Raw genomic sequence first — 25676 nt, 5'->3', positions numbered from 1 at the left:
CACTCACGCACACACAGAAACAAGCAGTGTCTCACCGACGGCTTTATGAGCCTCCCGCTGTCGCTTTAGTCTAATCCTTGCCATTTTAATGGGCTTCTGGCTTCCTCTAAAAGGGAAACCTTTGGCAGAGAGCGACAAGGAAGCGTTGCACTTTGTATTGTCTTGTCTCTCACCTGAGAAGTTCCTCTAATTCCTCTGCTGAGGAAGTGTGTTTGTACAAGTGTGTGTGTGTGTGTGTGTGTGTGTGTGTGTGTGTGTGTGTGTGTGTGTCCAGATCCGGGCTGATAATCTGTGGGGGTGATGATGACCCAGTTCCCCCCCACCACCCCACCCCGCCCTCAAACGTCGGTCACCAAGGAGATGCTTCCCTCTCATCCCTGAACCGGATGCTGACAAAGGTTAATCTCGAACACACATACACACTCAATCTAAAGACACAAACACTAATGTTTCTTAATTCAGGACAGTCTTATTGTGATTTGGAGTTTTGAAAGAATAATCCATTTATCTGAGAGGTTTTTTTCTTTCTTTGCCTCTTTCTATCTCTGCCCACATCTTTCTCCAACTGACAACTGAAACACAAACCAGGCGCATGGTTAACTTTGATGCAAATTCATGCAAACAGACCTAAAATAGGCTTCACCATCATCGGTGCCTGAAACACCTGCACTTTCAAAGTCTCGCACACAAACACACAAACACACACACACACAAATCCTCATGCCTGCCTGAACACCCACCCTCTACTGAAACCATGTATGAAGATCAAATCAAACTGAGAGAGCATCTCTGATGTGTCTTTCCTTATTTTCAACATCTGACTCCTGTCAGTACAGATACAGATGGCCTAACCCACACACACCTCCACACACACACGCCCACACACCCATCCCCCCACCACCCCCTCCATCCAGCAATTTATCCGACGAGCCGCTAATCCTGCTGGCCCAGATTTGGCCCACAGTCTGCTCCACACGATGTTACGTTGTCATCGTCATCCCAACAACTGCACACAGACACCCCACCCCAATGCCAAATACACACACACACACACACACAAATATATAGACCCTCACTCCACTCCAAAGCTGCCTGCCTGCATCATGTGACCTCTGCAAGAGTCATGTGACTCAGGAGCCGCTGCACCTGTGACCTACTGTGCTGAACTGCAGCACACACCAGCAGCAGTGTGGGATAAGCACTGCTTCCATCTACAGTACACAAGCACACCATGAGTCATTGTGTGGAGGAAATGCAAAGCAGGGTGGGCTCATCATCATCATCATCCTCATCACTGCAGAGGTGGTAGAGCAGCAGGAGGAGGTGAGGGAGAATGACAATTCACTGCCGCTTGTGGGTCATGTGTATATATATTTATGTACCGCCTATTTTTTGCCTGTGTGGGCTCGTGTGATCAGATGTATGACAGTCCGCATGTGCCGGGTTTGGGATGACGCCTGCCTCGGAGCTCTGTGCATCGCAGCGTCGCCATGGCAACAGGTCTTCTCCACGACGTCTGATTCGGACACATCAGAGTAGCCCCTGGGCTGAGCTTAAAATGCTCACATGCAGTACAAGGAGAAGACAAGCGGACTGTAGCCTAAATATGAAAGCAAGTATGAGGTTGGAAAGTGGGTGTATTGCAGGGATGGATGCATGTTTGAAATACTACAAAAGAAGTATAGTGTCTTCTAAAGGGACGAGTCAATGGTACGATAGCACAACTCAAAGATGTGGCACCGACACTAAAGGACACCTTTTAAAAGATTAAAAAACAACCATTCAAACGATAAAAAAAAGGTAAAATTCATGACAAAATCAATAATACATATAGAAAAAAGGAGGAAAGTGCCTGGACCTCAGCTTGTATGTTTCTGTGATATAGTTTGGTAACTTAAAAGAGCTCAGAAAACCACAATATCAATTCTGCGACTAACAAGATGAAGTACAGATGGTTGTGAAGTTGGGGATGACTCAGACAGGAAAGCAAAGAATTATGCCTGTCGCAGTGAAATTACAAAGAAAAAAGGATGACATTCTCTAAAAGGGGTGATTAACGTTGTAAATATTCTTTAACTGTGAAAGAGGATCCTGTAGGGTTTTACTGCGCCTCTCAGCGTACATATCTGTATTCATGTACTGACGCCTGTTTCTCTTCTGTGTCTTTCTTGGCATTCAGTCAAAACCCTGATACACTCAAGGCAGCTAATTCCAATTGTCAGTCTTAATTTAACTCTAAATACCAACAGTGTTTCTGCAGGTCCACAACCTTCATAGTTAATTACAGATAGTTTTGAAAGGCTGCCACAGTCATATCAGCTCTCATATGAACTCCTAATAATTAACACCAAAGAATCAACACTCATTAATGCTGGAAAGTGTGGATTGCAGTTCTGAGTTAGGAGTTTTTTTTTTAGGCTTTTAATGATCAAAATTGCATAATTTGCATACGTTTCATCTTGTGTGCAATCTTTATACTAGATATACAGCATTATGTATTAACGCACACACTGAATATGGAAGACTGTTTAATTCATACACTGTTTAAGGTTCAATATAGCTTAATCAAAGTATTATTTGTGCAAAATTTGAGTTTAAGCAGCTCCTGTCTTTATATAAAAGCTTTCAAAAACTTTCACATTTAATAAATGTGCAAATTAAAAAAAACCTAGTAATTAGCGGTTGTGCTCAGCTGTCCCCAGAATATTGCCATGACAGTGTTGCCGCAGCTTAAGTGTTGGTGCGCTCTTATTGTAATCAGGTCAGTGGATCGTTCCACTTTCTCAGTTTTTTTTCCCCCCATCTGATTGATCATTCATTCCTTCAGAATAAAACAATCCTTTAAAATCTGCAGCCTTTGAAGTCTATCTGCTTGATGGCTGCTACATTCAGAATCCATTCTGCAGATCGTCGCACAGCAAATCCACAGGAGAGGATGCAAGAGGGTATGAATTTCCACGTACAGCCGAGCGGAGACGAACTGCAGCAAAAAAAAAAAAAGAGAGAGAGAGCACAAAGAGCGAATTCATGAAGGAGGACGCGAGGGGGGGAGAGGAGGGAGAGGGAGGGAAGTGAAAGAATAATGATGAAGACAATGAGCGGGGAGATGATGAGAGAAGCAGATGCAGATGAAAGATGGGATGATGATGCTGACGGTGATGAGACAAAAGTAGCAGTTTGGGGGAATAACAGGCAAAACGGTGGAGCTGAAAGAGGAGAAGTTTATGATGGATCCCTGCAGAAAAATGGCTCTGGTTCCCCCATCGCAGTAAATCATGTCACTTGGCTACATCCTGTCTGTTCTCAACTTCTCACCGGCCTGAAGGCGATAAACAGCCCTGCTGCCTTATTGGAAACAGATGTTATGAATGGGAGACAAAGAGAGAGATGTAGTGGAGGAGGGTAAGGAGAAAAGTAAAGGAGAGAGAGAAATGCTTGGAAAAAGTTGGCAGCTTTGCATCAGTGGCCTAATGAGATCAAAATGAATGCTACTGGCCTCAGGTCAGCCTGCAGTGAAACAGTGGCAGAGACAATACTGAACTTCTTCCAAGACATTCTGCTCTGGTTACAGCTTCCTGAACAAACTGGAAACCAACGGTGTGATCACGTCCACACATCTCAACCATCACAGAAAAGGCTGTGTTTGCTAGAATTAGCTTCAAACTCATGGATAAGGAGAAGAGTCACATGAAGGAGCTTTTGTCACATCACCAGGTTATAGATTTGACTTTTCAGATTTCTAGATGCCGTTATCAATGTGAGCATCTATTTCTGTGCAGCTATGAATTCATATATGGACCATATACACCCATCTGAGCTTTTATGTCTTTGGCTTTGTGTTTCTACATGATGCATTAAAACTTTTCATTTTTGAACTTTTTAGATTTATCTGGGATCGTTTGTGTTTTTTCGTGTGTATGTGTGTTCTTCTTTCTCCTGCTGTGCTTTCAAAAAAGCGCTATCAGTGAATGATGGCTTATCAAAAGCGCAAAACCCTGCGCTTCCTGCGACATGCATGCACTTCTACACAACAGCAATTGTTTTCCGAGTTTCAAGCTTGTCCAGCCCTTTTTAATCCACAGTGAGGGAGCGGATCATTCCTTCTTAATCCAATCAACACCAACTCTCACATGAGGAGTTGACATGGGGAGGATGAAGTGAGTCCTCATGTTCAGCTACAGTCAGGCAGGCTCATATTTCTACCTTGCAACAGGTTATATTTGCCTGCAAATATCTCACAACTGACCACTAAAACTGGATTTTTTGGTTAATATTCAGGTAAAGTATTAGAACGGTAGGAAAGGGTATGCACTAGTGGCACATTCTGAAAGTAAACTACTGAACTGTGAGCTCCTCAAGACCTTCCTCTTGTCTTAATCTTGAAAAGCTTTGCCTGTCCAGTGACATGCAACACACCCACACACACACACACACACACACACAGAAATCAGACACACACTGCACAAATATAGATGCATTTTCTTCTCCATGCACACAGAAGCTGATTTTCCTGCTGCTGGAATAGCCTGGCATCTTTTGCACATGCATCTATGGAAAATCGTGCACACACACACTATTTTTTTTCCCCCCTCCTCATCTCACGCATTCCTTCTCGTTGGAAATTCAGGGTGAAGCGGTGAAAGTTAACAGACTCAGGAGGTTTTAAACTGTTCGTTTGAGCCTTTAAACTGATTAGCAGTCATGCAAAGTGGAGCCGGCCACAGCAGCCTCCCTGCACACAGGGAAAGACAGCATCCAGATGAGAAGAGACGAACCAAAACCAAAAACGCAGGCACAAGCTTGCTTTCTTTCTTTTCTTCCACTAGTGTTGAAACCAAACCAGCCAGAGAGAAAACTGCAGTGAGGACAGTTCACGTACCCATTGTTCAGCTCCTGTGGAAACTGGCCCTGAGTGTAAAACTGCTCCAACTCCCGGATGAGGTCCACAGGTTGTCTGAAGTGGGGCTGCATGCAAACAACTGGACGTCCTGTTTTGGAAACAGAGGCGAGTGTGGGGGTGGAGGGGAGGTGGGAGGTGGGGGGGGGTGGAGGGTAAAGGGTGACGTCACGACCGGGGCTAGAACTGGATCACACTTCAATAATCCAAACACATGCCAAACATGTGTCCTTACTGGTTCACCCTGCGACAGAGCGATGACACTTTATATTTATTCACATATTAATTGTTTTTTTCTCATTCTGTAATATTTATAACTAGTTTCAATTATTTAAAATTTTATTACTTTATTCTTTGATTTTACTGTGAAGCATTTTGTGTTTTTAAAGGTGTTAAAGTGCTTTATTAATAAAGGTACTATTATTACTCATGATATTATATAACTAATTAGTGTCACATTATAATTGTTATTAGATTCTCCTCTACTATCTACATTTGCACACCAGTAAGGAGTTAATTAATCACACACATTGTGCTGTAGACACACATTTTCATGCAAACTCACACTGTAGGGGTATCACTTGATTTCCATAATGAACAAGAACGTCTGTTATCATACATGCAGTTAAGTCCATTACTTCAGTGCAATTTTTGAAAGATCAGAGAGATGTAATTAATGTAAATTTGTGTGTTTCTTCTTTCCTGCTCCACTATCATCTCACGACCCTTTGGAGGGGTCCAATCCCTCTGCTGGGAACCACTGGACAAACAACCCAAATGTAACTAGGTATATTGTAACAAATCCAGCTACAACAGTACAATGCTACTTATGGGGGCCAATCTTCTGCAGAGTTATACTGGTACTTTTGTGTAAGTAAACAATCTGAGAGCTCAACATCAGTTTTGTCTTGGTTTGGCCTATTTTTCATCGAAATAAAAATAAAAACAACCTTGTTTCACAGGATCCAGAGGGCGGTGACCGAAGATAAAACTGCCACGTGAGCCTCATCCTGTTCACCACAGTGTGTCCTTTTTAATGCACAAGTAAAGATGCTGCACTCACATCTGTTTGTCAGTGCTTGCTCATGCTTACATATAACCAAGATACAGTGGACATGAAAAGCTTTATTTTCTCTGAACTGAGAAATATTTTGCCCAGTGCAGTACAGGCAACTTAAGAGCTGAATGAGACATCTTAAAAATAGTATTAATGTCTAATTCCATTAAAATACAACATTGGCCCAGTTTTGGGTGTACAAATGTACTGCCCAAACGCCGAACAGCAGTTATGTAATCAAGAGCCCACACACACAAAAAAAAAAAAAAAAAAATCACAGCTGACAAAGCAGGTTTTATCCAAATGTATCACACTTTATTATAAACAGAATTTATATTAAAATACACACCCCTCAGTCTAAAAAAAACAAATGTAGGAACAAGATAAAAGGAGAATAGTCAACACCCTCCTGACAATCCACACAAATGGCTTTGAACCTGATGAAATGTTGTAGTCAGAGAGCCGCAGTTTAGAAGTAACAACAACAAATCACTGTCTATGCTGAAAAGTGGAAGATCAGAAGCAACCATGCAGGAACGCTTCTGAGTCTGAACAGAGGAGCGCGATGAAAAAAATGTTTTTTGTGGTTGAACTAAGATGACAGGCATAAGAGGCGCTACTGCAGCGTGAAACATCAACAGAGCTGGGGGGTAAACAGAAACAGATTAGGAGGAAACACGCTGGCGCATGTTGTTTGAATGTATCTACATCACCTACGGGCACAGTTTTACTGTACCTCTGACCCTCAGCTCACAGTTACTTTGAGGTTTTTATCCTAAAATAAAGGCGCTGGAATTTCTAGAAATCTGGGGCAGTACTACGTGCTGGTGTTTTTATGCAGTAAATTAAAAACGTTTTATGTACTATCACAACTACGAGTTTTCATCTGGAGCAGCAGCTTACGGGTCAGCGACATCTGTGTCTGGCTGAGCAGAATCTCAGCTAATTTATGCAACTTTTTAGTGCTTAAAATAACTTCTAACCCTCAGCTAACCCACACCATTAGTTCCACATCAGCAGCTTCATCAGCCACAATCCATTACACGACAAAGCTGCCATCTCACCAAGAGATCAGGGCAGGGATCTCCTCAAAATCTGCTCTGCCCACAGCTATTACAGTTTCAGTGGGATGACGGGCCAGTACTTGGGCTGCTTGAGGTCACAGTTTCTGTCAAATGTGAGCTGCATTGCCGTCTCCATGGCCAGGATCTTGGCCGCATCTTTGCCGTACAGCTTTGTCATCTCGGCCCCGCGTCTCTCTCCGGGCCGCTCGGAGGGTGCGGCCGTGTTGCTTCGCCAGGAGACGCCGTGCAGGTCCTGGTCGGCCGGCACGTAGCTGTCATGCTGCTCGGCCTCCATCTGCTGCTGCTTCTCTGGAAGAAAAGGAAAACAGATTATTTTTAGACACACAGCAGACAGTCTCTTCGCTTTATACTCTTTTCTTTCCAATGAAAACTATTATATTTGATTGTAATTGTGCATCTCTATGCAATGCAAATTATTACTGATTAAGTGACGGATAATGGGGAAGTTTGGTGACCCTTTAGACCTCAGATTAACTGATGATTGCAAGTCGTCTTGAACTTTTCTAAGTTCTTTATACGGCAGCTCTCTTATCCATCTCAACACCTACACCCCCTGTTCTCTTACTCAGCTCCTCTCTGTGTCTCTCCGTCTGGGCGAAGTACTGCCGCAGCTCCTCGCTGATCTCCATGTTGCTGACGTCACACTCAATCTCGCTGTCCGAGCTGCTCTCCTCGTCCCCGTCCTCGCTGTTGCTCTCTCTGGCCTGCCAGTCTGCATAGCGCTGGTGCCTGCTGGGATACTGCTCCTGGCCGTAGCCGGGGCCATAGGCAGCCTCCAGGGCCTTTCGGTACGCACGCCTGTGCCTCTGGTGCCAGGCCATCGCCTGCTGGTAGTGCTGCCAATAGCGGCTGTACACGGGGCTGGAAAACCAGGACATCACTGTGCTTATGTCCTCCTGCCAATGAGAAAGATCAGTTGTTAGGCTTAGATTCAACTTATTCATAGCCTCACTTTTTAAATAGTTTCTCATTAAAAATCTGCTTGTTTTAGATTCATTTGCACAATGATGTTAGATTGCAACTCATTCAAAGCACTGTGACTCTAAAACTTGTCACTTGCTGTGGGGATAACTCTGCACCAGAATTTCGTGGTAAAATGTCCAAGCTTGAAAAGCCCATTTACCATAATTCACTTACCATGTTTGGAGATGCCTGCATCTTTGTTGATCTTCCCTGCTAACTATGCTAACGTTAATCCATCTGCAAGCCTGAAATTTAGGGACAAAATCACACAAATAAAGACAAACCGAGTTGGGAAACCAGCTAATTCTGCGTACTTTAAACACTGTATGCAATAATGAATACAAACTATCCCTCTAAACGGGACTTTTGGTGATTAGCGAAGGCACATGTTGACATCTCGAAAACAAAAAAGGATGTTTTCCCCAAGCTACAACATAAACAACGCCGCACGACAGCAAACACAGTTCGTATATGTGTATAAGTTGTGTTTACAAGCAGAAAACCTCTCATTAGGAAACATTTACCTCTGTGATGCCGGACGTCAAGTTGTTTATCCTCCCATGATGCTTCCGGAGAGAAAATCTCCCAGCAGCCTTTGCGCCACAGCGAAAATAACTGCTCGCTCTGTGGCGCCACCCAGTGGTTACTGCGCAATTGTGCAAATGTCATTTTTAAAAAGTGATATTTATTTTTTAGCGAAATGCCACACAAATGAAAAAGCGTCAAAAGAAGGTATTTATGTCGATTTTTTTTACTTAAAATAAATGGGACTTTTTTTTTTTTAGCTGACTTTACCGTACCAGACAATCCGTGTTTTTGAAGGCCCGTACCCGGAAGTGTCCATTTTAATTTAGTTTTTTAATATTTTTATTTTTTTTTTATAGTGAATTAAATTTAATTGTGAAGTAAAAAACGACAGGACAGCAGAACAGACGGTAAATTATGTTTTTCTTGGCCACCAGAGGGGGTTGAATGGTAGCTACAGCAGCTTCATATCACTCTTCTTCTACTACTATTCACTTGCTCGGCTAGTTCAGATAGTTTCAGAGAGACAGCTTGACCCGAACTTGACCTGAAACTAGAAAGTGTTAAGTGAGTCCACAACATCAGCTCAAACGTCTCTTCAAGCCAGGAAGTAACTCAAGGTGAGGATCAAAAGCAGTGGGGTTACAGCACATCCTCAGAAACTGTGCCACCAGGTGATAGGCGGCTGATTTGTAGGTGAACAATCAGATCTACCTGTCTGAGCATCATTTTTTAATTTGAAATAATTAACATATGCTATTTGTTTAACAGGTGTGAGGGGTTGTTTTAAATTGTAGATGGGGAATATGGCTTTTTATCACACACACACCCAAATCTGTGGTTTTTGTTTTTTCCTTAATCCCTGTAGGAAGAGAGGGGAGGAAGGAGAGGAGGAAGAGACAGAGGATGAAAGATAAAGAAGAGATTCAGTTTCCCACCAATAACACAAAACAAACAACAAACATGTATATTCAAGAAAAAACAAACAAACAAACAAAAGCTTTAACATTACAGGAGTGAATATTGTCATTTTCAGAGTCTTGTACTTTGTCCTACTTCCAAGTAGGTCAACCCTTTTATATGCAAACAAATATTTCCAGTGGTCAAAACACAAAGTGTACTGTGATATTTTAGGTAAAACAAAAAAGGTGGCATAAAAGAGAATAGTTGGGGAGAGTGTTTGGTTGTGGTGACACATGTTTGACTGTATATCTGGGTCATGCTTCAGCTTGAGGCTGCAAAGCTTTCAGAGGAAATGCAAAAAGACAGATGTGCCTTTTCAAAACACATTTCCCCCCCTGTGTTGTTTAGGTGGATGTGTTAACACAGTAAAATAAGTATAAAAATAAACCAAGCATTTTCTCCTTGACAGGACATGGATTCTCATCTGTATTATTTTAAGTATTATAGGTATTTTTGAAATATAATATAGTCTGTTATATATTTTATAATTTCACACTTATAGGACTCTGATGTTATAGGATTATGACTCCATTTAATTGTCAACCAGGTTAAATTATTGCTGACTTTCATTCACATCTTTCACAACTGCAATAATGGAATAAATGTTCACCATAAGCATTACTGATCATCATCTGTTTTGTGCTCTGTAGCGGTTTGGAAGATGGTGAGGACATGGCTTTATGTAGACGCCACCAGCAAGCTGAAGTTTGGCGGAACAGTATGTAAACACCCCACCCACAAAAACATCATGTAGGTTTTGATGTGGTTATCACCTGATTATGGTTATGAAAACACCAACAAAATGATAGCATAACTATTTTATTTAGAAATAGCATTATATATTACAATTTTAAGCCACCAAGGACAAAATAAACATGTCACATGACCTAGCTAGCTCGCCCCCTCTCGGCATTGAACCAAGTGAACTCAGATTTTCCATCTCCCTGAAGTGGCTGCTTGTCAAAGAAACATTAAACATCTGAGTATATTTACACAGATTTGAACAGTGTATTTTTTGTTAATAGGTCTTGAACTATATAATTAGGCTATATTGACTTCATGAATAAAAATATAAATTTAAATACAATTATTAAGAGTCAAATCTGCCCAGACACACCACACATCGCTAGACAACCATTTATATTATACTTCTTGATGCATGCAGTTTATTGAATCCATTTGTAATTAAATGAATTTAGGTATGTAAATAGTTATGTTCATGGATAGTAGCGGACCACAGGAATGAAAGTATTACATGCATCACAGCCAGTGGATTTTGCTGCTTCACACACATCATTTTCATGCTTATCTGACTGACTGTGGTGTAGGAAGATTAGGCCTCGTTTCATTCATCCTTTACTTTTGTATTGTGGCATTTCAATCACAATCTTGAAACTTTGAGCCCTGGCCACTTGCTTTGTCTCCTTCAGTAGAGACAATTTTGCGGTTCCATATCTGGTAAACCTGAATCTATTCAAATCTTTCTGTGTACCTGTCTGCCTCTGATGTACTTTCAGTTGTTGTCTGTTTCCAGTCGAGTAGAGGAACTGAGCTTTTGGTCTGAGAGAGGCAAACAAAAGATGTCTTATCCTCCAAAATGTCATCCCCAAATCAGAAACTGAGGATTGGTCTGGGGTGGGGAGAAGGTGTAGAGGGTGGATAAAGAGCTTTACTTAAGTGACTGTTTGTGTTTATGTCTGTGTACTTACTTGGATGTTTATTGTGGAAACAAATTACACTCTGTTTATCAATATGGACTTGCTATAATTTCCAAAATGTATGGCAAGTCCATCATTTTCCTGAGAAATCAGTTTATCATCTGATTTTGTTGTAAACCCTGCTTTTAAAAAAAATACCTGAGAATCAAAAACATCCACCTGGGTAAAGTTTGACTTACGGGACACGCTCTATAATACTGTTGTGAATTTTATGTGTACGGTATAAACACTGTTTTGTACTTTAGACTTGGTGCTTTAGCTTAAATTGATGCTTTTCGGGGAACTCAGCATCAGTCAAAGAAAGGGCTTAACAGGAAGTAGAGGTGTAATGTCACTTCCTTTTCAGGGCATGTCACCCTCCTCTTCTCAGTATAGCTTGCTGCTTTCTGACAGCAGCACTGCTGTTTGGACTTTTTTGCTATTATGGATCAATGGAAACACTGGTTTCTTCTTCTGCCCCTATCTTTGTGTCTTGACACTGAAGGTACTGTACAGCAGCTTTTTATCAAATCCAGTTCAGTCAGTTTTGCAGTCTGGTTGAATACAAGTAGAAAGTACTTCTTTTCTTAGTTTCCTAGAAGTAGCCTTTGTAGTACAGACAAAAATGAACAATGTTCATATAATTTACAAAAAATTGCAAAAAAGCAACTCAAAGATTTAAAATATTTTCTATGATTGCAGAGACTATTGTGAAAACTATTGAGAGTAAACAAGATGTTTCTCCAGTATGCACCTCTGCTACAGTTCATTACATCACGATGATGTTATGTAAGATCAGCACACAGAGGAGCAGGGGACCAGAGTGTCGTCTGTTGTATCATCATGGACACGACTTTGAGAATGAATGTGACTCCAGGTTCACACTTTTAATAGAGAATCAGACTATATTTCTCCACCTGACCAATTTAACACCAGAGGACAGTGGGAACTACACCTGTGAGTGTTCACATATTAAAGGGACAGATGTTCTTCATCTCAGCATCACTGTAAAAGGTAAGTGTTTGACTTATTTTCTTGCTTTCTCTTTTCATAGTTGTTTTAGATTTTATCTCCTGCACTGTTGTTCAGATCAGTTCATTTACATTTAAACTTTGGTAATTCATGCCATATCATAACTTAAAGGATTGCTATTGCAGCATAGCCAACATTAGCATTAACAGCAATTTACTCACCAATCGAGAAGTTTTGTCACTTTCCAATATCAGATGACAAACTCACTGTACTAACTGTAAATATTGATACGAGAAATGGTACAGATATAAATATTAGTTCCAGAGAAGATGACAGTATTAACATATTTTTGAAACTTTTGTCCGGCTTTCTGTGTCTTAACTTTTTAGGAGGTGATGATACCAGCACTATGACAAAGCTCTGTTTAACCAAAGTGATTTGTTGCGCTACTACAATTATCATTGTAACTGGAGTTGTCCTTGGAAATATAATAAGGAAAAATCATTTCAGGTGAACATTCTTACATCATATTTTTAACATAGGTAATTGGTGTTCATGTTGAGTAAAACACTGTAATTTTAGTTACTCCACAGTTTCATAGCAGCAAGGGAAGGTTTGTTGTAAAGCACAGAACAGCAGTGTTGGTGTTCAATTTGTGGTAGAAGTACTTTATTTTACTTCATTTAGTCATTTAATTTTATCTAACTTTATTTGTATTTGGTTATTCCACTGACATCCACTGATGTAACTCTGATATTCCTTCTTATTTTCAGAAACCATTCAAAGCCAGGACCAGGATTATCTGTACATGAAATCCCCTGCTCTTTGGTGAGCAATGGATTGTATATTATTTTATTTTATACCTTTCAGTTTAGGAGGTAGCCCACATTCTGGGCATTTGGCTGCTGTTCTTACAAAATAAACTTTGCAGCAGTAGATGCATATATTCCAAATTACTGTGGACATCAATTGATTTGACAGAATCACATGTAAGAATCTGCTGAGAGAAGAGAAGACGCTCAGTGGAAAGTATCACGCTTCCTTAGTAGCCTGTAGTGTAGGATGTTTCATTTCCACTAAGCCCCCAATTTCCATCATTCTCTCTTTTTTTTTTTGGTTGTCTCGTCATTTTAAAGTCGCCCTGATTCGACAGTGAATGGTGTGAAAAGAATTTCACACGTGGTAGAAAATGTTAACATGCAAGGAGATGACTGATTCTGAGATGCTGTAGCATTTTAATGTTGAAGTATTTATGCTCTTGACCTTCTCTGCATGCATTATATAATCAGAGGAGCCACTGTGGAAGAGAGACACAAAAGGTGTTATAGAGCAGTGTACATGTTAGCGGAACTGAGTCAGGGGAATTAGACAACGCGAAAGGCTCCAGTTTCAGTATGACGCTACTTTTCCCTTACTAGAATCGCAATGTGTTAACCTTTTCATACTTATACAACATGATACGTTAAGATTTTATGTACCACTTAATATGATTCAAATTTTTGTTGTATATAATGGCTTGATTAATGATACCTATGAATACCAACTTTTGTTAATGGGATAAGAAACTAAAGACCCTTGTATTGATATGCTTTCACAGGACAAAGATGACCCAGGTGACCCCTACATGGGCCTTATGCTTTCAGACCATGATATCTACCAAAACATCTCCTCGCTGCACCATCAACATGACACTAAGACAAATTCAGCCAGAAACATTTCGGTGTCTGTTTATTTGGAACAGGAAGCAAACAGAAGAGACACGGGTCAAAACTGTGAAATCTATGAAAACATCTAAACCAACAGTCAAGACAACTGTACAACTGTGGTGACTGGGACAGTGCAAGTTGGAGATGTCCAGAACCGCAGTATGGATGATAATGAATGTTTACTGTGTCTTTCTGACCACCCTGATCAAAAACACCAGTTTCTTTTGTTGACCTGTTTTTATTTTAGTTGTTGCTCAGAGGCGTGTTCTTTATTAATTAATTGCAGGAGTCAGAAATATCAAGAAAGTGTGAAAAATGCAGTACAAACCCCAACACTACACAGAATGATAAACTACAAATGCCTCTTAATGTTCCAGATGTTCATATCAATTGAAAATTCTTGAATGTTTGTGGATGAAATAAATAAAGCTTCTACAATAAATGACTTTAAGCTCCAAGCTCTGTTAGACACAGTTGTTTTGACCGCTCCCAGATGTTTCTCCCATGATTCTACAATAAGTTCTTACATGTAAGGTGAGTCAGATTTGTACCCATCAGGATTAATACAATGCTTCCAAGAGAAGCTATTGTTGCATAATGAAGTTGAAAGTAGAAGCAGTCAGGGTCACTTCTGTTTTGGAGCGCTTCACATCAGCTTACGCTTTACCTGAACAAAGAGAGAGTCTGAGGTTTTCGTGGAAAAGAACACGTCAGAGCTGGGTTAGAACGGCGTCCTGCGCTCTGGTGGCAGCAGCTACGCTTCTGTTCAGATCTCTCGCCGAGGATGGATGGATGGAAACAGCTGTTTGTTCTGCTCCTGCCTGTGTGTATGTGTATTGAGAACAGAGGTACAGCAAAAAAACCTACTTTACATTATATAAGATTTATCTACTCTGATCATTTTAATGAATCTCGATTTTGATATGTGATGCATGTTCCTCTTGATTGCAGTGAGTGTTGTGAAAACCATTGGCAGAGAACCAGACCTCATTCCTGTGTGCACCAGTGCAAACTTGGGTGTCATTATATTTGTAAAATGTATAATCAGCACAGAGACGCACCCGGGGGATGAGTGGTACCTGCTGTATACAGGTGGGAAAAAATCTGACCTTGAATGTGACTCGAGGTTCACATTTTTAAACAAGGATCGTTCTATATTTATCCACCTAATGAGTTTGACACCAATGGACAGTGGGAACTACACATGTGAGTGTTCATATGAAAGAGGAACACATGTTGTCCATCTTCAAATCACTGTTGAAGGTAAATTTGTTTGTTAATAAGGAAAGATTAAATGATATATTGAAAGGTGGTGGAGCAGCGTGGAAATACAGATTGTGCTGACTTTCTGCGTGACAGGAGATGAAGAGGTGAGAAATTTCTCTGGGATGAGGGTCATTGCTACACTCGTCATCGCCATTACTGTTTTTGCCACGTTCATCATTACAGCTGGGATCCTCTGCGGTCACGTCCAGAGAAGAAATCATCACAGGTGAAAAACTTTGGTTGCGCTGCTGTGATTGGAAAAACTGTACAATGCTTGAATTTTCCCTTTACAAATGAAAATGACTGAAATGACTTTACTTATGTCACGTGGTTTTGGTTTCTATAAATCAGTAAAGAGAATCATGCCCTTTCATTTGCTCTAGAAATAGATTGTTTGACTGCAGTTCCCTCTGTAAACGTTTGGAGGAGTTTAGTGTCCACTGTCTAACTCTGATGTTCATTTGTGCAAACAGAGAACAGACAAGATCAGGAGCATCTGAATTAACCAGATCTGAAACTCCCTGGTCTTTGGTAAGAACTACATAGTTCAGTTTTCTGATTCTTCCCAAGGTTTTGTAATGATGGCCTGTCAACTAAAAAAAAAAAAACATATATAATGATGATTTGTTTTTATAGAACCAAGATGATCCCTATGCAAGTCTTCAGCACCCAGCCTATGATGTCTACCAAACCGTCTCCCCAAGTCACATTTATCATGATGCTGACAGTTTTGATTATCAGGAAAGAGATGGAAAAGAAAAGGATTTACACCCAGTTTACACAATCTTTGAAACTATCTAAAACTAAGCTGTAGATAACATGTTATCCCATTTTGACTTGCTTGCGTGGCACTGATACTCGTTTGAAATGCAGAAAAATGCAGAAAAATATACATATTACAATTAAACATTTAATTTCTAAAACACTTGTGAAACCCTCAGTGTTGAAAAAAGAGTCAAAATTGTGTCTTTAGCATAATGTCTTTCACTTAGTTTCACAGCAGCCTCAAAGCCAGCACTGTGTGTGATTGTGTGGGTGGGATTTTGTAGCATAAATTGTCAAACAGGATCAAATGTGCATGAATGGACTCTCTTGAAAAAAAAATATTGTAATCATGAGATTCTGATTTGTAAATGGCATTAAAGTAAAAATATACAAACCCAAAGCTTTTAGAAACACTGCTGTAATGTCAGTGCACAAAATTCTTAACACTTACACCACCATCGAGCAGTAATGACTTAACTTCCTCTCTAGCTCTTTAACCTCACACAAAGTCATACCTCTGTGCAAGCTGAGAATTGAGCATTTGAGGTTTGGGTAAGTGAAGATCAGTGCAAAGGGGTGTGCTTAGCCCTTACATTATACGGTTCAGCGCCAGCAGCAGTTGCACTGTTGCTTAGATGTCTGAACCAGTATGGCGAGATGGAAACTTTGGTTTCTTCTGCTTCTGCCACTGTTTTTGTATATTGGCAGCCAAGGTACTGTACAGAAACTTCTTTTTACGTATAACTTCTACAAGTCATTGTTCTCTGTTAATCCTTTTCTCCTTTGAATCCTTAGATTTGAAAAGTTTGTCATTCATTTACATATGCAAGAAATCAGTAAGTGCTAACTCATTGACTATTTCTTACCATATTGATTTTTGATTTCAATTCATTGATTGCAGAGACTCGGCAAGAGCTGCTTGTGAAAATCATTGGGAAAAAAACACATGCCATTCCAATATGCACCAATGATACACAGAATTGGATCATGCTGATAATATGTAAGATCATCACAGAGAGGAGCAGGGGAGCAGAGTGTCGTCTCCTGTATGGACGTGGTCGCGACTCTGAGAATGACTGTGACTCCAGGTTCACAGTTATGACAGAGAATCAGACTGTGTTTCTCCACCTGACCAGTTTAACACCAGAGGACAGTGGGAACTACACCTGTCACTGTTCACGTCCTGATGGAACAAATGTTCTCCATCTCAACATCACTGTGACAGGTAAGTGACATGAGTTATTTTCTTTTTTTGTGATTCACGCTTTATATATTTCTCTGGTTATTTTTCCAGAACCAACTGAGTTTAGTCATTTTTCTGCTCAGGTGGTCTGGAAATAAAACACATTTATCCAGTGTACACAGAATATGTTCATATCTGAATAAAATACTTGGTTTGAAATATATAGTTCATCCAAAAAACAAGAAAAGAAAACCCAACATATTTCCCCCCAAAAATAATTTTTGATTATTTTTGTTTTTGTTTAATGACATTCAATGGGCTTCCATAGACTGCCACACAAATTACAACAGCTAGGTAGATAGATAGCTACGATATTAGCAGGCTAACCTGAAACTGAACTTTGATGTCATTTGAAAGGCCTCAGAATTGGGTTCATGGGGGTGAAATTTCATGGCCCTAGCTGCTTCCTAGACTGAGCAGTTATGGGGACAAAAACCCCTCTCCAATTATATTTGTAAAATACCAGTACTGCTTTTCTGTCAGCGTCTTTTTTCTTTCCAATCTTTAAGGGGCTGAAAACATCACCAGTTCTACAGAAATGCCATCAGAAATGCCATCAGGAATGACTTTCCACGATGTCATTGCGAAAATTATGTTCGTCATTGTAACTGCAGTTACCCTGGGATTAATCTACAGAAGATGCCACCATGGGTAAGAGACTGATATAAAATAATCTTTAGCAAGGAATAGGAGTTTAAAGAGCTGCATCAATAGTGCTGAAGGCTATTATTTTTATTTAATGTCATTCTGTTTATCTTAGCTTCAAGCATACAGTATATGGTATGCAGATAACAGTGTGTGTGTGTATGTACTGTATATTGGTGTTGTTGTGAACATTGTATTTTTACAACAACTATCTTGTGTTCTTATACCATGATCAATTTGAGGTTGTGGAGCAAATAAACAATTTTGTAATGAGTTTTGTTTGTTGTTTCCCCAACAGAAGACAAACAGAATCCATGACCAGTGAAGCAATCATGGTAAAGCAGAGCAAAGTGTTGTATTTTTTTGTCCATCAGTTATTTCTCTTCAGAAACATTTTTAAAACTCTGTGTTCTTCTGCAGGAACCAAGAGACATTGAGCCATACAGCACCTTCTTGCAGAGGGAGAATGGACTTTATTCAGTTGCCGTAATGCGCAGAAACACATGATACAATAAAACTGATGCTAATAATGTAGCTGTCTTTGCCAGAGATGACACAGACTTGGGAACTCCTTTGTAAAGCTTTCATTATACAATACTTACTGCTATGAGATGGTTTTCTATTGAATAAAAAGTCAAACATATTAATTACTTCACTCACTCATTTGTCCTTTTTAAAACATGAAATTTTCTTTTTGTAAATTTAACATTTTTAAAGGCATGACAACATTATATTATCTAAAACTATGATGATGAGAATATATGAATTATCAAATAAATTAATAGTTAAAACAAAGTTTGCTTTTGTTTTTTCGATGCCCACTATTTTGTACCTGCAAAGCCAGGATAATCAGGTATTTAAATATATGTTTTAGATTATTTTTAACACAAACATGCTGTGTATTTCCCCTCTGTTAGGTGTCAGCTCCCCCTTCCAACAAGTAGCTCAGTTTCACGCAGGAACTTCCTGTCCTTACCCACATCTATCTTGAGGTTTTCTCTGCTGCATCCATGACGTTGCAGATGCTTTCTTGCCTTTCTCGCACACAAATGGCCTCAGAGAAAGGTCCAGGAATGAGGTCAAAAAGCTGCTGTACTGTAATCAGTTTTTATTATGCATGCTGTATTGTATGTATTCTGCATCTCTTAAGGCTGTTAGCTAAGCAAACACTAAGTGGGCTCTGTTATAATTATTATTATTGCAGGACAACCTTGTAGCACATTATATATAGTATACCAAACACTCATTTCACATAGTGAGAAATATGAGTATTTAACAAATACATGCTTGACTTTATGCATAAAAAAATCAGACAAAAACCAGATCTGAGCTTTTATTTTTTTTTTCTTGTCACAGATTATCTTCCCTCTTTGTAAATTGTTTCAGATATGACTGAGCCCATTTCTCCAACTATCCAAATTACATGACAGGAAGATTGAGAATGGCTGAAGCAGTTCAGATTGTCAGCAGGAGATTCCTCCTTGTTTCTTTTTTTCTCCTTTTTTATATGAAGACTGAAGTGTCCTGCAGACATCACCCCTGTGTGTCATTACTAAACATTACTAAACATTACTAATTACTAAACAAGAATCATTCTATATTTAACACCAATGAACAGTGGGAACTACACACGTGAGTATTCATATGTAACACATGAACACGTGTGAACACTATGAATTATAAATAATGTTTTGAACAATATTGCTAAATATGCAGAAAATATACATGTAAGATTAAACATTTAATTTCTAAAACACTTGTAATACCCTCAGTGTTGAAAAAGAATCAGCCAGTGTGTGTATGTCTGTCTTGATTGTGTCTTGAACATTATGTCTTTCAACATTTCAACAGCCTCAAAGCCAGCTCGGTGTGTGTGTGTGTGTGTGTGTGTGTGTGTGTGGGGGGGGGGGGGGGGGGGGGGGGGGGGATTTTATAGCATAAATTATCAAGCAGGACAAAATGTGCATGATTGGATTCTCATGAAATTGTTTCCCTTCTCTGATTGTTTTGGACGATCAAACCCAAATTTATTAGAAACACTGTTGTATTGTCAGTGCACAAAATTCTTCACACTATATCAACTTTGTTCTCACACCTCTGTCCTCTTGTGTGACAAGCACCCACGAGTTGTGAGTTAGTGTTAAGCTGAGACAATCACATGGAATCGCCACTTACTTTGACTGATGTGAGGCGTTACTTACATGACAGTTTTACCCTTGACTTTCACCAAACGAGACAGTGAAGGTCGTCACATTGCTTTTATGCACTTTGTGAGTTAACATTAAAGCACAAGCAGTAATGACTTAACTTCCTCTCTAGCTCTTTAACCTCACACAAATACCTCTGTGCAAGCTGAGAATTGAGCATTTGAGGTTTGGGTGAGTGAAGATCAGTGCAAAGGGGTGTGCTTAGCCCTTACATTATATAGTTCAGCGCCAGCAGAAGTTGCACTGTTGCTTAGATGTCTGAACCAGTATGGCGAGATGGAAACTTTGGTTTCTTCTGCTTCTGCCACTGTTTTTTTATATTGGCAGCCAAGGTACTGTACAGAAACTTCTTTTTACGTATAACTTCTACAAGTCATTGTTCTCTGTTAATCCTTTTCTCCTTTGAATCCTTAGATTTGAAAAGTTTGTCATTCATTTACATATGCAAGAAATCAGTAAGTGCTAACTCATTGACTGTTTCTTACCATATTGATTTTTGATTTCAATTCATTGATTGCAGAGACTCGGCAAGAGCTGCTTGTGAAAATCATTGGGAAAAAAACACATGACACTCCAATATGCACCAATGATACACAGAATGGGATCATGCTGATAATATGTAAGATCATCACAGAGAGGAGCAGGGGAGCAGAGTGTCGTCTCCTGTATGGACGTGGTCGCGACTCTGAGAATGACTGTGACTCCAGGTTCACACTTATGACAGAGAATCACATTGTGTTTCTCCACCTGACCAGTTTAACACCAGAGGACAGTGGGAACTACACCTGTCACTGTTCACATCCTGATGGAACAAATGTTCTCCAGCTCAACATCACTGTGACAGGTAAGTGACATGAGTTATTTTCTTTTTTTGTGATTCAAGCTTTATATATTTCTCTGGTTATTTTTCCAGAACCAACAGAGTTTAGTCATTTTTCTGCTCAGGTGGTCTGGAAATAAAACACATTTATCCAGTGTACACAGGATGTGTTCATATCTGAATAAAATACTTGGTTTAAAATATGTATTTCATCCAAAAAAAAAATAACAAGAAAAGAAAAGAAAAAGAAAACCCAGCACACATTTTTGATAATTTTTGTTTTTGTTTAATGACATTCAATGGGCTTCCATAGACTGCCACATGTAGATAGATAGCTATGTTATTACCATGCTATTACCTGACTTCTTTTGCTGAGACAAAAACTGCTCTCCAACTATATTTGTAAAATACCAAACCTGCTTTATTGACTGTTTTTTCTTCCCAATCTTTAAGGGGCTGAAAACATCACCAGTTTTACAGAAATGCCATCAGAAATGCCATCAGAAACGTCTTTCCACTATGTGATAATTGCCGTAATTATATTCAGCATTGTAACTGGAGTTACCCTGGGATTAATCTACAGAAGATGTCACCATGGGTAAGAGACTGATATAAAATAATCTTTAGCAAGGCATAGGAGTTTAAAGAGCTGCATCAATAGTGCTGAAGGCTATTATTTTTATTTAATGTCATTCTGTTTATCTTAGCTTCTAGCATACAGTATATGGTATGCAGATAACAGTGTGTGTGTGTATGTACTGTATGTTGGTGTCCTTGTGAACATTGTATTTTTACAACAACTATCTTGTGTTCTTATACCATGATCAATTTGAGGTTGTGGAGCAAATAAACAATTTTGCAATGAGTTTTGTTTGTTGTTTCCCCAACAGAAGACAAACAGAATCCATGACCAGTGATGCAATCATGGTAAAGCAGAGCAAAGTGTTGCATTTTTTGTCCACCTGTTATTTCCCTTCAGAAACATTTTTAAAACTCTGTTCTCTGTGTTCTTCTGCAGGAACCAGACGACATTGAGCCGTACAGCACCTACTTGCAGAGGGATAATGGACTTTATTCAGTTGCCGTAATGTTCAGAAACACATAATACAGTAAAATGATGCTAATAATGTAGATGACACAGATTTGGGAACTCCGTTGTAAAGCTTTTATGATGCAATACTTACTGCTATGAGATGGTTTTCTATTGAATAAGAGGTGAAATATGTTCATCACCTAGCTATTTTTGCTTTATCAATTATATCACTCACTCATTTGTCCTCTTTAAAACATTAGATTTCCTTTTGTAAATGTAATATTTTTTAAGGCATGGCAGCATTATACTATCTAAAACTATGATGATGACTATATATGAATTATCCAATAAATTAATAGTTAAAACAAAGTTTGCTTTTGTTCTTTTGTGGCCCACCTGCAAAGCCAGAATAATCTGATGTTTTAGATTATATTTGACACAAACATGCTGCACATTTTCATGAGACATATTGAGGATGTGAGTGATGTAACCCTGGGTTGTTGGGTCTTTCAGGTGTTTTTAAGATCAGCAGCTGTCACTCAGGCAGAAGCTGTGCTCCATCAGATGTCAGCTTCACCCGTCACCAAGTCACTCAGCTTCATGCAGGAACTTCCTGTCCTCACCCGCACGTGTCTTGAGATTTTCTCTGCTGCGTCCACGACGGCGCAGATGCTTTCTGTCTCACTCGCACACAGATGGCTTTAAAGAAAGGTCCGGCAACGGGGTAGAAAAGCTGCTGTCCTGTCATCATGTTTTATTATGCATGCTGTACTGTATGTATTCTGCATCTATTGAGGCTTTTAATGTTTGCTTGCTAAGTAGACTCTGTTCTAATTTTTAGTGAGAAATATGAGTATTTAACAAATACATCCTTGAATCTTGATGCATTAAAACAACTAAATTAAGAGAAAAAACCAAGTGATCATCCAGATTCATCCTTTTTTTTTCTTTTTGTCTTCTTTTTATATCAAGACTGAAGTGTCCTGCAGAATGTGAAAGATGACTGCACTGGTTCTAGCACCCACCAACGCATAGACAACACCTTTAGCTGAGTGCTTGTGCATCAGCTTTGTGAGTTGCATGTCGAGTTGTCAGACATTTCCTGTCATCTCGTTGCTGGCCACTTATCCTTTTGGCCTCTGGGGTCTGCATGTGTGCTTCACTTTCTGAATAAGAATCAACCTCAGCCTGGGTATGTTTGTCTTACCTTTTTTTTTTTTTTTTTCTAGAAACACTATATAATGCTGAGGTTAGTGAGTTTTCTCACCAGAGTCTTAACTTAAAAGTAGATGTAGATAAGTATAACACGAACTTGCAGACCAGTGAGGTATTTTAGGTAATTTTGAGGTTTAGGTAGCAGAAGAGGTGTGGCAGTGTTTGCCCCCTTCCCCTTAGTACAGTGTAATACCGACAGTAACTTCTCTCTGACATTGTAGACCAAATTAAACTGTGCCTTGTTCTGCTTCCTGCCCTTTGTGTGCAGAAGCTTTTCGCTGCATTTTCTGAAGTTTGGTAGAATCGCTTAAAACTGGTGACGATTTTCCTGTGATTTAAAAGAGTGTAACCTACTGTTTACTGCAGTAAGAAATATGATTGCTTGTGTCATTTATAAAATGCATAAATAATCAAGAAACCACTTGAAATACTTCCCACCAGATGTTACTCCATTATACACCAATGAAACACAGCAAAGTCTATAAGAATGTATGTTAGAAAGTCGTAGAAGTCACTGAGATATTTCCAGTCTGAATGTTTTCTTGTTGTATAGGTGCACTTCCTCACGTTTACTTTTAGATAGTATTAATGTGAGAGCAGGAGCCTGCATGCACTTCCTTTTTAGAAGACTTGCGTCTGTGAGGGCTTTGAGGTTAAGGTAGCCAGAGAACAAGGCAAAGAAGTGTGTCTGGCCCGCTAACATTCATGCAGTACACTGTGCACTATCAGCAGCAGTTGCTTTTTGACGACAATGGGTGGATGGACTCTGGTCTTTGTTCTGCTTCTGCCACTAACTGTGTGTTTTGACAGCAAAGTTCCGGGCAGCGAAGGTACTGTACAATTTTTTTTTTCCTTTTGTTTAAAGAGGACAAAGAAACTAATACGATTTAATATTCATAAAATGCAAAAACAGAGCGAGTGCTGCACACAAATTTACCGACTAATCTTTATAGATTAATTGATTGATTGATTGCAGTGACTCTTGAGAAAACCCTGGGGAGCAAACCAGATGTGACTCCAATATGCACCAATGATACACAGAACATCATCTCACTGATAGTGTGTAAAATCAACACACAGAGGAGCAGTGGAGAAGAGTGTGGTCTGCTGTATCGACATGGACAAGACTTTGAGAATAAATGTGACTCCAAGTTCACACTTACGACAGAGAATCAGACTATGTTTCTCCACCTGACCAGTTTAACACCAGAGGACAGTGGGAACTATACCTGTGAGTGTTCACGCACTGATGGAACAGATATTCTCCATCTCAGTGTCACTGTTGAAGGTAAGCAGTTGATTTATTTTCATGCTTTTGTGATTCACCCTTTGTGCGTTTCTCTCATAAGTTGATAATCTTCCACTGTATTTCTAAAATTATGAAAAATTTCAATTGCAACATTGATGTCAGCACTTACTGTACGTATGAAGTTGGACCCATTTTAACTGACAGAGTAAAAAGCGTAGACTGTGAATGTTTGGTAGCTATTTTGAGTCTTTTCAGGGAAATCTTTTTATTACATTCATATCTGAATGGGTATGGTAGATATTTACATTTATATTTACTCATTTGACAGACACTTTTATCCAAAGCGACATGTGAAGGACAATAGTAAAGCTACAGTGCAGTGGGAAACCTTGGTGTAAGTATTAGGTAATACATGTATTAAGTAAGTACTGGGAGTTGGCATAAGGAAGTGCATCAAAAAGTGCATAGTAAGTGCCAGTTAGACGAGTTAAGGTTTTAGGAAAGGAAGTGCCATCGGAAGAGATGAGTTTCAAGAGATTCTTGAAAATAGAGAGGGACGCCCCCGCTCAGTTGGTGGCTCATTCCACCATCAGCCAACCACAGATGAGAACAGCCTAGACTGAGATTGCCTTGTGTGCAGGGATGGGATATGGTTATAGATGAATTATGATATATTTAATTTGAAGATGATGTCAGTCATAATGTTCACATATAGAGCACATAAGACCAGAGGCCTTTTTTCTGACAAAGTTTTACTTTTTCTTCTAGATGCTTTAGAGGATGAAGGGCACAACAGTTCCACAGAAATCCTCATCCTCACAAGTGCTTCAGCTGCAGCTGCAGTCGTCATTATGACTGGAGTTATTCTGGGAGTTATCCACAGGAGGAAAAGGTCTTGGTGACATTTTTATATTCATAATTATGCTCCTTTTTCTGACAGTTGTAATTTATATCATCTTAGCTTCCTAAAAGATGTAGATGAGCTTTAAGTGCTCCCTTTTTTGTTTCACTAACTCTGTCCCATCTTACTTATAGAGTCCGTTCGTGGTCAACCACATCTGGATTATCTGTAAATGAAACTCCTCACTCTGCGGTGAGTTCAGTTTTCTTGTGTTCTATACCTTTAACGTGAAAGAGAAGCTAGTTTAATGTTTGTAACCACATACAGTTCATATATTTACAGTTATTTCCCTTTTCGCTTCAGCTGATGCTATTGTGTGACGCAAGACACAGTGAAATTTTGAACAGTAGAAGAAACATACAGGAAAATCCAGATCAGTGGCAAACTTCCAGTAATTATTCAGTGATGATTTCACTTCATTTTTCTGAGATGTAGAAAAGCAAAGTTTCTGACTATTGTAAAATACA

General features: G+C 39.5%; 3 protein-coding genes across 25 annotated transcripts in view; 1 reads left to right on the top strand and 2 right to left on the bottom strand.

Moving 5' to 3' along the window:
• The window catches only part of LOC139609557 (neuronal membrane glycoprotein M6-b-like), a 33315-nt gene extending 28320 nt beyond the window's left edge, over positions 1–4995 (bottom strand). Inside the window, exon 1 of the mRNA XM_071464301.1 lies at positions 4880–4995. Coding sequence (XP_071320402.1) covers positions 4880–4883 — 4 coding nt within the window. The 5' untranslated portion in view covers positions 4884–4995. The remainder of the gene's footprint in view (positions 1–4879) is intronic.
• A 1252-nt stretch (positions 4996–6247) lies between these two features.
• Positions 6248–8613, bottom strand: gemin8 (gem (nuclear organelle) associated protein 8). The gene is made up of 4 exons (XM_071464317.1): positions 8527–8613; positions 8177–8247; positions 7605–7935; positions 6248–7327 (listed from the first exon to the last, which is right to left on the bottom strand). Exons 2-4 carry the CDS (start codon positions 8195–8197, stop codon positions 7068–7070), a joined length of 612 nt encoding a protein of 203 aa, XP_071320418.1. The 5' UTR covers positions 8198–8247; positions 8527–8613; the 3' UTR covers positions 6248–7067.
• A 48-nt stretch (positions 8614–8661) lies between these two features.
• The window catches only part of LOC139609561 (OX-2 membrane glycoprotein-like), a 28610-nt gene continuing 11595 nt past the window's right edge, over positions 8662–25676 (top strand). For 2 of the 23 annotated variants that reach the window (XM_071464310.1, XM_071464309.1), the window contains exons 1-3: positions 8665–9147; positions 9396–9440; positions 10141–10208. In XM_071464310.1, coding sequence (XP_071320411.1) covers positions 9434–9440; positions 10141–10208 — 75 coding nt within the window. In that variant the 5' untranslated portion in view covers positions 8665–9147; positions 9396–9433. The other 21 variants (XR_011685269.1, XR_011685270.1, XR_011685262.1 and 18 more) reach the window with 21 other exon arrangements.

This window comes from Trachinotus anak, unplaced genomic scaffold (assembly GCF_046630095.1).
Source record: "Trachinotus anak isolate AG129_WGS33_773 ecotype Australia unplaced genomic scaffold, CSIRO_AGI_Tana_v1 ptg000026l, whole genome shotgun sequence".
NCBI lineage: Eukaryota > Metazoa > Chordata > Actinopteri > Carangiformes > Carangidae > Trachinotus > Trachinotus anak.
The sequence above is the reverse complement of the archived record's forward strand: the minus strand, read 5'-3'. Positions and strand labels throughout refer to the sequence as shown.

Bases quoted from the DNA above. Each gene is read 5' to 3' on its own strand.
- gemin8 (XM_071464317.1), bottom strand. From the start codon at position 8,197: ATGCAGGCATCTCCAAACATG. The intron at 7,936-8,176 runs GTAAGTGAATTA...TCTCATTGGCAG, and splicing joins TGCAGGCATCTCCAAACATG to GAGGACATAAGCACAGTGAT. The intron at 7,328-7,604 runs GTAAGAGAACAG...CTTTTCTTCCAG, and splicing joins GAGACACAGAGAGGAGCTGA to AGAAGCAGCAGCAGATGGAG.